At 56.3% G+C, this 13,303-nt stretch overlaps 4 protein-coding genes across 4 annotated transcripts; 2 read left to right on the top strand and 2 right to left on the bottom strand.

The window, feature by feature from the left end:
- Positions 1-213: 213 nt before the first annotated feature.
- C7974DRAFT_451680 (uncharacterized protein) lies at positions 214-3,333 on the top strand (the record flags this gene model as incomplete). Its single annotated transcript, XM_046145791.1, has 2 exons — positions 214-612; positions 699-3,333. Coding segments are annotated over 2 exons (2,922 nt in total), but the record flags the coding sequence as incomplete, so codon positions are not given.
- On the bottom strand, positions 3,333-5,018 carry C7974DRAFT_159068 (Met-10+ like-protein-domain-containing protein). The gene is made up of 2 exons (XM_046135918.1): positions 4,630-5,018; positions 3,333-4,574 (listed from the first exon to the last, which is right to left on the bottom strand). Exons 1-2 carry the CDS (start codon positions 4,886-4,888, stop codon positions 3,445-3,447), a joined length of 1,389 nt encoding a protein of 462 aa, XP_045999559.1. The 5' UTR covers positions 4,889-5,018; the 3' UTR covers positions 3,333-3,444.
- A 13-nt stretch (positions 5,019-5,031) lies between these two features.
- On the top strand, positions 5,032-10,408 carry C7974DRAFT_391362 (kinesin family protein-like protein). The gene is made up of 2 exons (XM_046141576.1): positions 5,032-5,303; positions 5,353-10,408. The coding sequence occupies exons 1-2, from the start codon at positions 5,243-5,245 to the stop codon at positions 10,140-10,142; spliced, it is 4,851 nt and encodes a 1,616-aa protein (XP_045999558.1). The 5' UTR covers positions 5,032-5,242; the 3' UTR covers positions 10,143-10,408.
- Positions 10,319-13,269, bottom strand: C7974DRAFT_391361 (cell cycle checkpoint protein RAD17). Its single transcript, XM_046141575.1, has one exon. The coding sequence runs from the start codon at positions 13,054-13,056 to the stop codon at positions 10,459-10,461; it is 2,598 nt and encodes an 865-aa protein (XP_045999557.1). The 5' UTR covers positions 13,057-13,269; the 3' UTR covers positions 10,319-10,458.
- Positions 13,270-13,303: the final 34 nt, after the last annotated feature.

Raw genomic sequence — 13,303 nt, 5'->3', positions numbered from 1 at the left:
CACATGATGGCGCGGCGCCTGCGTGCCCATCTGGGCAGGCGGTCGACCCATCTACGCGGTTCGCCTAGCTGAAGGGAAGGCACGATGAGTTGGCTCACCTCAAGCCTGACGATTGCCACTCCATGACGGAATCCAGTCTCATTTCGAATACAATACCATATCCTGCCGAGCATGATAGGTGGTAGAGAAGACAATGCACCGCCGGGGATCGCAGCACTTCCACCGACAACAGTGCGACAACTCGGCTCTCATCAGTTGATCACTGATCCCAGCTCCGCGGTCAAGGAACTAATAGACAATGCTCTTGATGCACGAGCTAAAAGCATATTTGTTGATATCGCCTCTAACACCATCGACTTCATACAAGTTAAGGATGACGGTCATGGCATTCCCAGCGAGGACAGAGCACTTGCGTGCCGTCGCTACTGCACTAGCAAGATCAGAGACTTCCACGACCTGAAGGAGGCAGGAAGGAAATGGCTTGGCTTCCGTGGGGAAGCACTCGCTAGTATGGCTGACATGAGTGATGCCGTCCTCATCACGACCCGTGTGGAGGGTGAGCAAGTGGCTGTGAAGCTTACTTACCAGCGTAACGGTGAACTCACGAAGTGGGTTCGACTCGGGGGTAAGGCAACCACAGCGCTAATGGATCACACAGGATCGAGCGCGACTCTCACCCAGTGGGCACTACAGTCAAGGTTGTACGATTGCTGGAGTCGGCAAGGGTTCGAAGAGACTTGGTTATCAAGAATTCAGTGAAATCCCTCGCAAAGACTCGACGTCTCATCCAAGCGTACGCACTTGCGAGACCTGCCGTGCGTTTCAGATTACACGTTCTCAAAGCGAAGAACAACAAAGGTGACTTTGTCTATGCGCCGAAAGCCGATGCCAATGTCGAAGATGCTGCTTTCAAAGTCATCGGCAAGGATTGCGCCTTACAGTGTGACTGGACAGCACTTGAAATGAGCGGCTACGAGTTGCATGCATTTCTACCAAAGCCTGCTGCAACAGCGTCAAAGATCGCAAATCACGGTGCTTTCATCTCAGTCGATTCCAGACCAGTTTCTGCCACGCGAGGTACTCTCAAGAAGATTGCCTTGGCTGTCAGAAGCCGACTACGTAAGGCTCATTCAACGTTGTCTGACGTCAAAGATCCTTTCTTTTGCCTGAACATCATCTGTCCGGTGGATAGCTATGATCCAAATGTCGAGCCGGCAAAAGACGATGTCATCTTCGGCGATGAAAGCCTTGTCATCACACTGGTAGATCGCCTGCTGATCTCGTACTATCCCGAGAATATCAGCAACTCTACCGAAGAGATTCAGTCCGAGAAATCGGTGATCATGCAGTCAGGCCAAGATCCAGACGCGGAGCCATCATCTCAGACACTGTCATCTATCCATCAAGATAGCCCCAGTGAGGAGCTCAATGTGCCGATACAGCAACCTCGATGGAGGTCCAGTATGTACGGTATTGACGAAGAAGATCTGGAATTCTTGCAACAAAACAACCCTGTCGCAATCGAGGAGGAAGAAGATTGTCGCGATATATCCATCTCAAACCCCTGGACCATCGCTCGTATGAACGCCCCTGTCAAATCCAGAGGGCCTACCAGCAACAGGCAGCTACTGAGTCCTGCAAAGAGCCAAGAAGATGCAAACCGCGCGGTTCGATCCCCTACACCAGTGGCGACACCAGGTCGGTCTAGACTTGTCGAACCTCTAACGCCCCAAACGATGTCACAAGCCAACGTACACAGGGACACACTCGATGGTGAACAGCTGCGAAGTACACAACACTTGAATCCACTTGCTGCTTCAGAGAACGTCTCCTCTGTCACCCATTCAGGCCCCCGACCGGATCGCGCCTTGGAGCACCCATCGTTCGATGAGAGAATGTCTTTTGGCTTTTGTCAGCCAGCACCTCAAGCCTCGACCCCAGATTCATCTTTTCAGTCATTCACAGGCCCAACAGAAATACAAACTAACCTGAGATCTCGTAGAGGGCTCAAAACAAAATCAAATGTGTCACTAGATCCACAATCAAACGTCGCTTGGTTTGGACAACCCATGCGTAACGCGCCCAAAGCTGCTCGCCCACAGAAACGTTCCCGACAGAAAGCGCCGCCCGTCACTGTGACCGAGGATTCCTTTGGCTCACGGTATTCGCTGGTGTTACCAGCAGCTGAACGCCTCACTGAGCCAAGGTTGGCCTCGAAGAACAATACCGACATTCGTGAGTTCTTCGGTAAGTCGAGACGTGTGCCAGACGATGTGGCCTGTTCTCCTACATATAGAAACAGGCAGCCACAGGATGTTTTAGACCAGCCTCGAGCGCACGTCGAGCAGGATAGTCCAATGGAAGGTTCATCACACAGATCAAAATCAGCTGATCCATACGAGCGCCCGACAGTCACGGCTCGAGAGATGAACGCTGTCTTCGCGCTCCACCAAAACACACCTCCCAGCCAAATGTCAAGTTCAGCACGCGTTTCAAACCCCATAGATACTGCGCAACCAACTCGACCAGTCCAACGCCTACAGCGTCGTCGAACCGCAGACACTACTCTCCACCGCACCAAGTCCTCCACCCTACCCCTCAACTCCACACCCCTCGGCTCCGAGACACACAACTTATCCCTCACCATCAACACAAGCGTTTCCTCCATCGAACAATACGCGCGCAAACTCGACATGACCGCCAACAGCCTCGAATGGGGCTACGACAGTACGGACGCATTCGATGTCTTCGGTACGCCGGTCTCAGAGCGCACGATCATGCAGTGGGTGGTCAGAGTCGACGGGCTACTGCATGCAAGCTTCGAGCGGGTGGAGGGCGTGGAGGCTAGGGGCGCGTTGCACGAGGGTGTTCAGCGCTTCCTGGATACGCGTAGGGAGCAGCGAGAGCGTGGGGATAGGTGTGCGATCGTTGCTGCAGGCGGACAGGAACCTGTCGCTATGGAACGCGATGGTATGCGCCGGGATACGGACGGCGTGCCGGAGCCGGGAGGTGAGATGGGGAGAGACATGATTGCGGACTGGGTGGCTGGAACAGCAACTGCGGATTCTGCGATTGAGTCGGACGATTGCCCAGGGGGAATGGATCTCTCCCCGCTTGTTGAGCTTGATGGCGACGCGAGGCAAGGTTCTCCCGTGCTGGTTATCAAGGCCGAGGATGACTTCGGTGATGGCATTGATGATGAGATGTTGATGGATCTATGAGGGGCCGTGGAGAAATGAGGAGCGCTTGGGCAACGTTCGGACTCTGACCTGATAGCGATTTTAGGCGAAGGGCAGAGTATGTTGCAGGAAAATGTACGATTAAGATGAAGCAGGTGGTTCAAAGTAGATGCATTAACAGGCCTTTATGGGTATCCAATACCGCTCTTGAGAATAAACGCCGACCTTTTGTCTATACCTCACCTCCCCCAGAGCGCCTGCTCGCTCACACCTGCCGGAAAGCGACCTCCTCCGGCAGCCTGAAGGTAGCGCAGAACATGCGCTTCTTCGGTGCCACATCCCTGACATCATAGATGTCTACACCGGGCATGTCAGGCGTGAGCGTATATCCCATCTGCCGCGACAGCTCCTCGCAGATCTCCTCCTTCTCCCTGACGTTGTCGTCGCTCTTGGTGCTGAAGCAGTGCACGTGTACCATGGGCAAGTCGCGGGTCTCGAACAGCTTGCGGATGTCGGCAACGGGCACACCGGGCACGTTGGCGTACAGGCCCACGAAGCTCGAGACGAAGTTTATGCCCGACGCGGGCAGGTTCATGACGTAGTGGCTGAAGAGGCGCGGCTGCGTGAGGGTTTTGAGGGGCGCGGGTTTGGTCTTGGGCGGGTTGGAGCGCGAGAACTTGGTCTTGGGCATGATGTCGACGGCGTGCTCGGTTGTGAGGAGCTCGTGCGACGCGGTGCGGATGAAGTCGGTGCCGTCGCTGTTGAAGGCGCGCACGTAGTCGCCGACCTTGTTGAGCGTGATGTTGTGCGCCAGGCTCTTGAAGCTGTCGGGGTTCAGGTCGTTGGCCCACACGAAGCAGCGCTTCTTGCCTGCCGGCACGGCAAAAGGACCCACGCCGGCGGTGACGTCGCAGACTGCCTCGCCCTCCTGGAAGATGGAGCAGATCCGCTCGTGCTCGGTGTGCAGGCGCGTGTTCCAGTAGACTTTGGCAAAGTCGAACTTGAAGGTGCAGCCCTGCTCGTGGACTTCGACGTTGAGGTCGTCTTCGCCAACGAGGACCTCGTACTGGAACGTGCGGAAGGCGTTCTCGCTGCCGACGTTGTCCAGCTTGTTGATGACCGTCTTCACCATGGGGTTTTTGTCGGCGAGCACCGTCGCAATGAGGTGCTTGTACGGCCAGTAGCGCTCGCGCAGATTGAGGTGGGCGACATGGCCGGCCAGCGTGAAGCCCTGGGGTATCTCGTCGTCGTTCTTCTTCTCGGGCGGGGGTATGGTCGCGCTCGTGATCTCCGCGTAGCTGAAGTAGTCGTAGTCGAGGTGCAGCTGGTAGGGTAGCACGCCGAGCGTGCCGTCCTGCTCGAGGTCGCGCAGCTTAGGGCTCCATGTGGTACGATCTGCCTGCCGTTCAGACTCAGCACCCCGGGGCGTCGCGCGGGGCAGGGGACTCACCGTTGTGCACAATATCAGGCTTCAGGACGAGGCACTTGCCGCCCTTCTGCGCCCGTTCGGCGTCGGGGTCTGGCCGGACCGGCTGTATGCGGTTGTTGGGGAGCGTGTCGTTGCTGAGCTGCAGCTCCTTGCGGCAGCGCGCAATGTCCTGCGGCTTGAAGATTCTCGCCGCAGATGCGGGGACCGTTTTCTGGAAGAAGCTGCGGTCCAGCACCTTCATGGCGCGGTTCACGGGCGGCGCAAACATGTCGTCAGCCATGGGACTGCAGTATGACCGGCACAAGCTCAACTGTGTGTTTCTGATATTCTTCACCCACCAGCCGTCGCTCGAATTATTGGGCGATGACAGGCGCCAAGAGCAGGGTCCAAGCCGGCAAGCATGGGCAAGGATCCACGCGTGTTATTAGTTGCCGCGACTCGATCACAACAATCGTGACGCTCCACTGCTGACCGCCTCCTTTACTGCCCTAGTACCACATTTACAGACTCGCCGTGGTATATGCTCCTCGATGTCCTGCACATGACCGCCAAATAACCTCTGCCTTGCCCGGCGTTCACTCCTTACGCCGCACCAACATAATCTTGGAAACTAAACATTAATAAGCCATACATCATGGCGTCAGGCGGCGGCAATATCAAGGTGGTGGTGAGGTGTAGGCCCTTCAATGGTCGAGGTATGCTGCACCCGGATTCCCGGCCTATCCACTGGCTAAGATACCACAGAGAAACAACGCAATGCCCAGTGCATTGTCGAGATGAAAGGCGACCAGACCATTCTCCGACCTCCTTCAAACCTCCAAGGAAAGGCTGCCAAAGTTGCTGCCGAAGGTGTAAAGGCTTTTGCCTTCGATCGTTCCTACTGGTCCTTCGACCGCGATGCGCCCAACTATGCCGGACAAGATAACCTGCACGAGGATCTGGGGAAACCGTTGCTGGACAACGCCTTCCAGGGTTACAATAACTGTATCTTCGCGTATGGCCAGACGGGCTCAGGAAAATCATACTCGATGATGGGATATGGGCAGGAGTATGGAATCATCCCTAAGATCTGTCAAGACATGTTCGAGAGGATTGGGGAGATGCAAAAAGACAAGAACTTAAGTTGTACAGTGGAGGTGTCATATCTGGAGATCTACAACGAACGCGTTCGCGATCTTTTAAATCCTTCGAATAAGGGTAACCTCAGGGTCCGAGAGCACCCTTCGACCGGTCCATACGTTGAAGACTTGGCGAAGCTGGTGGTACAATCGTTCCCAGATATCGAAAACTTGATGGATGAAGGAAACAAGGCCCGTACCGTTGCAGCGACGAACATGAACGAGACCTCCTCCCGATCGCACGCCGTCTTCACCGTAACCCTCACACAAAACCGCCATGATGTACAGGCTGGCATGAGCGGTGAAAGAGTTGCGAAGATCAGTCTGGTCGATTTGGCTGGTTCAGAACGAGCGCAGTCTACTGGTGCGACAGGAGCTCGACTGAAGGAAGGTGCAGAGATCAACAGATCTCTTTCGACCCTGGGACGTGTCATTGCGGCGCTAGCAGATCAGTCGACGGGAAAGAAGAAGACGCAGGTACCATATCGAGATTCCGTTCTGACATGGCTGCTGAAAGATTCGCTTGGAGGAAACAGTATGACTGCCATGGTCGCAGCTATTTCACCAGCCGATATCAACTTCGACGAAACCCTTTCCACACTCCGATACGCCGACTCTGCGAAACGAATCAAAAATCATGCTGTTGTCAACGAAGATCCGAATGCGCGCATGATCCGAGAACTCAATGAGGAACTGGCAAAACTTCGCTCCCAACTCAGTGGAGGCGGCGGGGGCGGCAGTGGTGGTATGGTCGCAGAACAGTATCCCGCGGGCACACCACTAGAGGAGCAGATCGTCACAATTACCGAGGTGGACGGCACCGAGAAGAAGGTGTCCAAAGCCGAGATTGTAGAGAAACTGAATCAGTCTGAGAAGCTGTACAAGGATCTGAATCAGACGTGGGAGGAGAAGCTTCAAAAGACGGAGGAGATTCACAAGGAGCGTGAGACCGCCTTGGAAGAGCTTGGTATCAGCATCGAGAAGGGCTTTGTTGGGTTGTCCACGCCGAAGAACATGCCCCATCTGGTGAACTTGAGTGACGATGCGCTTATGAACGAGTGTCTCATTTACAATCTTAAGCCTGGCACCACGGCTGTGGGCAATTCCGATGACAAGGATCAGACTGCGACGATTCGCTTGAACGGATCGCAAATACTTGCACATCATTGCGATCTCGAGAACGCGGATGGCACTGTCACTGTAGTTCCACAGGAAGGGGCGAGCATCATGGTGAACGGTCTGCGTATCGACAAGCCGACGCAACTCAAAAGTGGCCACCGCATCATTCTCGGCGACTTCCACATTTTCCGATTCAACAATCCAGGAGAAGTAAGAGCAGAGCGTGCCGAGATAGGAAAGAGCCTGCTGAGACATACGGTACATGCCAGTCAACTGAACACGCCCTCGCCAGCACCACGGCCTGGACATGACAGGACGCAGAGCACCATCAGTATTGCAAATTCCGAGTTCGACCCGGACAGTCCGCGAGCATCTTCGCCCGCTTTCTGGCAGCGTGGGAAAGAGTCCGAATTCTCGTTCGCGCGCAGGGAAGCACTTGCTGCATGGCTAGGGCCGGAAAAGCGTCTCGAAAATTTGCCAGATGACGAATTCGATGCTATCATTGACGACCTGCAAAGACAGCGGGATAACCGTAAGGCTGGTAATACAAGTCGTTTGTTCGAGCAGGAAGAAGACATGGAGTCGACATCTTCTTATCCCATACGTGAGAAGTATGCTTCCAATGGAACCATCGACAACTTCTCGCTCGATACGATGCTGACTTCGCCTTCCACGCCTCAATACGAAGACAGCGAGAAAATGAGAGAATTGAAAAGTGACATGCAGGACAAGCTAGACAAGCAGAAGGAGGACTTCCAAGCCAAGCTAAAAGCTGATGAAGAAGCTAAAGTTGAGCTGGAAACGCTGCGCGCCGCCAAAGATGAGATGGAAGCCAAGCTGAGGAAACAGAAAGAGGCGTTCGAGCGCCAACTGAGAAAGCTGGGTGTTGAGCCAGAGCCAGAGGCTGAACCCTCGTCTACGAAGGAAGGCTTGAATGAGCAACAGCTCGCTCGCGCCAGAACAGCATTCCAACACTGGCGAAAGCGGAAGTACGTCATGATGGCTGAGACAATCTTGCAGAACGCTTCCATCCTAAAGGAAGCGCAAGTCATGAGCCAGCAGATGGACAAGAGCGTCGTCTTTCAGTTCTGCATCGTTGATGTCGGTCAAACTGTCCCATCAACCTATGACCTCATCAATCTTGCTGATACAGGGGAGGAGGACGACGATGATCTGGACGACACACCGAAGCCATGTGTTGGTGTTCGCGTGATCGACTTCAAGCATGAGGTGATACATCTGTGGTCACTTCAGAAATTGCGTCAACGCGTACGGCGAATGCATCAAATGCACCAGTACATGAACCGACCTGAGTACATGCAGCACTTCAACCCAGAGAGCCCTTTCTCGGATCCTTGCATGCCCGAGTTTTCTCGTGTTGGCGATGTTGATGTACCACTTGCTGCGGTGTTCGAATCGAGAGTACGAGACATGAAACTCGACGTCACCTCACCGTATACCGCCAACCCAATTGGAATCATTCATCTGTCTGTGGAGCCCTCTTCCGCAGAAGCTCCGACCACGACTCTCAACTTCAGCGTCACACTTCACGAGCTTGTAGGTTTTCCCGAAAGGGAAGGCACAGACGTTCATGCTTTGCTGTATCTGCCAACCCTCTTGAAAGAAGGGGGCGCGACGAGTACCATGTTCATGAACAAGTTTGATGAGGGGCCTATCCGTTTCCAGACCTTCCACAGCATGAGCATACCATATCCGAGCCCACCAGACACCTTTCTGCGAGTCGCAATTTTCGCCCGAGTAACCTCGATGCATCTTGACAAACTCCTCAGTTGGGACGACATGCGAGATCAGGCTCCTCAGCGGAAGCAGAAGCGCCGTACCGCACGGATAGCGGAGTCGGAGTTCTACACTGAAGATAATCACGACATCTTTTCACGCATTCAAATCCAAGAAATCACAGATGATGGAACCTACAAGCCTGTTGAAGTCACGCAAAGCAGTGTTCTTGATGCTGGTGTTTATCAGCTACATCAAGGTCTAGCAAGACGCGTTGTAGTGAACCTGACACATACTTGCGGCGACACCTTGCAGTGGCAAAACGTCACATCAATGCGCATGGGCCGTATTCGTCTGATCGATGCATCTGGCAACGCCCCCGGGATAGACTCTCCTGTGCGCGAAGTGCCTATCGATCTGACCGCACCGCCTATTGTCAGAGACAACGCTGATGGAACCACAAACGTAAAATTTATCGGACGATGGGATAGTACAGCTCACGGATCGCTTCTTCTTGACCGTGCTACTCAGGACAAGTACCGCGTACAAGCCAACCTGCTCTTCAACGTCACATCCGCGAAGCTTGATGAGCCGATGATATTCTCCCTGGATCTCAACATGCAGATTCGCAACCGTGCCTACATTCGTCAGAACTCCCTTTTCTCCCTCTCGAATCTTTGGAATCAAGTCAAGGTCGTTCACTCCACCGTCGGCATCTTCAACGTCGCTATCCGTCCAACTTCGGTCAAGCGCGCCACCGACCTCTGGCGCATGAACACACGCGAGGACTACGTCAAGGGCGAGGAGGACCTCGCCGACTGGACACCGCGTGGTGTCTCGCTCGTGAAAGACTACATTGGAGTCGAACGCCGCCGTCGGCGCATCGCAGAAATCGAGCTCGCACGTACTGTGCTTTCGCCGAAGATGCTTACCGTCACGGCATCAGAGACCCCCACAACAGACCTAGATGACCGGCAAAAGGCCCTCTTAACCCGCATAATCGACGTGTGGACATCAAACAAACCCCCCGAATCCATCATCCTCTCCAGCACCAATCTCGAGCCCCCCTCCGCCGGTGCCGCTTTCGCCCCGCGCTCGCCCTCGCGCGGCAGCTCCCCTGCTCCCAAACCCAGCCTCACCGCCTCGGTCCGCTTCGTGTCCAAAAACCCCAACCTGCTCAAGGCCAGCTTCCTCCTCACCCCAGACCCCACCAACACGCGCTGGATCCGCCGCTACGTCGAGTTCCGCAAGCCGTATCTGCACATATACAGCGTCGACGGGGATGAGCTCAACGCCGTGAATCTCAAGAACGCGCGCGTCAATCACAGTCCGGAGATTGCGCGGCTCATGGGCGGTGGCGGCGGCGGCGGCAGTGGTCAGCGCGGCCATGTCCGCAATGTGAGTGAGGGCGTCACGCCGCAGCAGAAAGACACCATTTTCGCCGTGTTTGCGAAGACGAACACGTATATTTTCCGCGCGAAGAGCGAAAGGGAGAAGATTGAGTGGATTCTGAGGATCGATCAGGGGTATTTTAGCAGTGAGGGCGAGGACTCCGGGTGAACTTGGATTGACGTGCAACAGACCCACGATGGAGTGGCGAGAGAGAGCAGATTTGGATCGTGATTTGTTGGTACATGCGTGAGGCGTTTAGCGTTGGTTATGTTGTGGCATTTACGTGTATTGCTTGGGATACCCAGAGCGCTGGCAACGCGCACGAGCGAATCAAGACCTCAAGATCAATTATGACTACTTATGCATTTGTTTGGGGTCCGTGTCTGTATCGTTGCTTACAACATACATCTGACTATATGCAGTGCTCGTGATGTCTCCAACACGATGAATCTATCTGTATAAGAAGCCCCTCCGCTCGACTTATTCAGTCCTCGATATCGTCATCCTCAAGCACCAGACTCGCCCCCTTCGCCGCCAGCCCCGCAATCGCAGACTCGGCCTCCTCGCTCTTACTCGCAACGAATCTCACGCCCTTCTTCCTCCGCGGCGTGCCCGGCACGTTCTTGTCGGTAGCCCACTGCTCCTCCCCGCCCTGCTGCTCCAGCATCTCCTCGCCGTCGTCCTCTGCGCCCGCTTTGCCCGCGCCATGGAATGAAGTGAGTTTCTGGATCTCGCGGAGCGTGGCGGCGGTCGTGGGCGCTGGCCGCGTGCGGCGCAGGATAGCGGCCAGGTAGGGAAGGCGCTCGAGGAGCATTTCGGAGCGTGCGGAGGCGCCGCTGCCGAGAAGGGTCGGGGGCGGGTCGCCAGTGGCGTGGGACTGGGGCGGTTTCGACGCGGGGTCGTTGCGGGTCCATGATTCCACGCCGCCGCTGGGGAGGAAGGACTTCGCTTGGTTGGGGAGTGTGGAGAAGAGGTCGCCGCGCTGGCCGCGCGCGGTCCACAGCTCGAGGAGGCTGGTTGTTTCTTCTTGCTGTTTCCAGATGCGGAGCGAGGCGGGGTAGTACATGACGAAGGCGCTGCCGCTCTTTGGGGGTGCGGTGCTGGCGCCTTGTCCTTTGGCCTTGATGCCCATGACGCCGGGGGGTGGTGCCATTCGTTTCACGGGATGCGGGAGGTTGTATAGGAGGCCGCGCACGCTGGTCTGGAAACACATCTCGTCTTGGCGGAGATGGTCTGTACTTGAGCCTTGCAGGTTTCGTCGACCTGAGCCAGCGCCAAATCGGTCCGGGGACAGCAGGTCAGCGTCGGATAAAGCTTCGATACAACCGTCCACCGACTCCATGGTTTCTTCGCTGTCGGCTCCCCCGCATGAGAGGACATAGTTTTCGTGCAAAGCAGCAGTAAAAGTATGGGTATCGGTGCCGAGCTCGTCGATGAGCGTGTCGAGGTTGACCTCCGAAGCCTTCGGTCGGCGTCGCTCGGGGAACGAATGTGGTGGTTGAGGCACAGGATGTGTCGGATCTTCAGGAAGACGTTTGTTGTGAACAACCTTCCCGACAGCGTGGAAGATTCCTAAAGTGCTTTCTCGCCGTGTCACTAATTCGAGCGATTCTCTCTCCATTTTTGTAATCGGTACATCCTTGGGCCCCTTCTTTTTCGAAAAGTTGACCTTCGCGCCCCAACCCTCCGAGTCATCTCCCCGCAAGCAGAGAAACTCAAGCGATGATACGGCACTGCGAATGTCTCCAAGCTCGGCCAGCTGTTGTATGACCTGGGGCCCAACGGTGTTCCTACGCCCTGATTTGCGCGCCTCCTTGATCACTGTGAGATCCAGCGCCTTTGTCATGAATGTAAGGGCGACCGGGTTGAATTCGATCACTGACACCCCGGGGTGGGTCAGAATCTCAGGGCCGAGCAGACGGTGGGCAGTAAAGCTGTCGGCAGCGGCCGTAGTCGTAGAGAGCAGTGTCTCGGAGATGATCATAACAATTGGCGTCACAGACTGCCCGAGTCCAGGCTGCTTAGCAAAGAAAGTAGTAGCTGAGGGAGTGGTGGCAGCAAGATAGTTGAGAACAGATGATCGAAATGATTGCACGGCGGCAGAAGCACGTGCGAATGTATTGGGAAACTCCTCTACAAGGACGAGCTGCTTTTGCCTACTGTCGGTGCTGTGCACAGCCTGTGTTGGGGTTTGCTGTGGCCCATCGAAGGTGAGGCAGCCGAATGCGCCTGCCCTCTCGACAAAATCCTCGAACTGGGCAGTCGCAGAGACCAGGCCCTCGGACGCGGTCAAGGAGCTGGTGGGATTCCTCCACTCGTGCATGTGGATGCCCAGCTCTCGCGCGAGCAGTGCCATGGTAGTGGTCTTGCCGCTGCCCGCAGGACCCTTCAGAAGGAGCAGCCGTTTCCGCAGTCTGCCTCCGTAGACATCTTCGAGCCACGCGCGCACGTCCGACACCTTCTTCTTGTGGACTGCCAGCTCCTCGAGCGACTGCGGGCCGTATTTCTCGGTCCATGGCCGCCCGTCTACGGGCTCTCTGCGAGGCGGCTGGGGTGGCGGGGGCGTGCTGCGAGCGCCGGTTGCTGTGCGAAGGAACTTCTGGCTGGGCTTGGGGCCGCTGCCAGCATCGGCAGCGAGAGGCGTCACGCTCTTGCGCTTGCGCACGGGCAGGGCGGTGGGTGGCTGGGAGCGGCGATCATCCTCGGAGGATTCGAGGATGTCGTCGAAGTCGTCCGGCGGTGAGGCGCGCTTCTCAGGGCTGGGGGTCGGTGTGGACTGCACAGCCTGCGGACGGGGAACAGGTCCCGGGCGGAAGAAGGAAGTGATGGGCTTATGAAGCGTCTTCAGCTGCCCGGGCGGCTTAGTGGGCGACTTCTGGGTCGCCACAGTCGACGACGGCGCCGGCGACCCTGCACGTCTCGTCTGCACGCGAGTCGTCCTCGCATTGCTGCTGCCATGCACCTCGGCGGACGAACTGGCTAGCGGGCCCCTCCTGGGTCTCTTGGGGGCCGGCGGGGGGCTGTCCTCAGCGTCGGACGAGAGCACGACTGGCTGCTTGCGCGCAGCTCGTGGCTTCACCATGCCGCCTCAGGTTGGGCGGTCTGAGATGTGGCCCGCGGCCAGTGGACATGCTGGGACGGCCGTGGTTGGCGCGCCGGTGGAGCCGTTGACGCGAACCTCACCTCGACGGCCAAACGCGCCTTGCGGAGCGAGCACGACATCACGTGACTCGCTGAGCGCAGGCCGCCACTGCACCGCTGCGCTGGCCATGCGTCCCAAAGCCACACACCGCACCTCCGCCGTGCTGCACGTACCCGCTCTTCTCGGC

This window comes from Boeremia exigua (assembly GCF_020726555.1).
Source record: "Boeremia exigua strain MPI-SDFR-AT-0100 chromosome Unknown C7974scaffold_4, whole genome shotgun sequence".
Taxonomy (NCBI): Eukaryota; Fungi; Ascomycota; class Dothideomycetes; order Pleosporales; family Didymellaceae; genus Boeremia; species Boeremia exigua.
The sequence above is the reverse complement of the archived record's forward strand: the minus strand, read 5'-3'. Positions and strand labels throughout refer to the sequence as shown.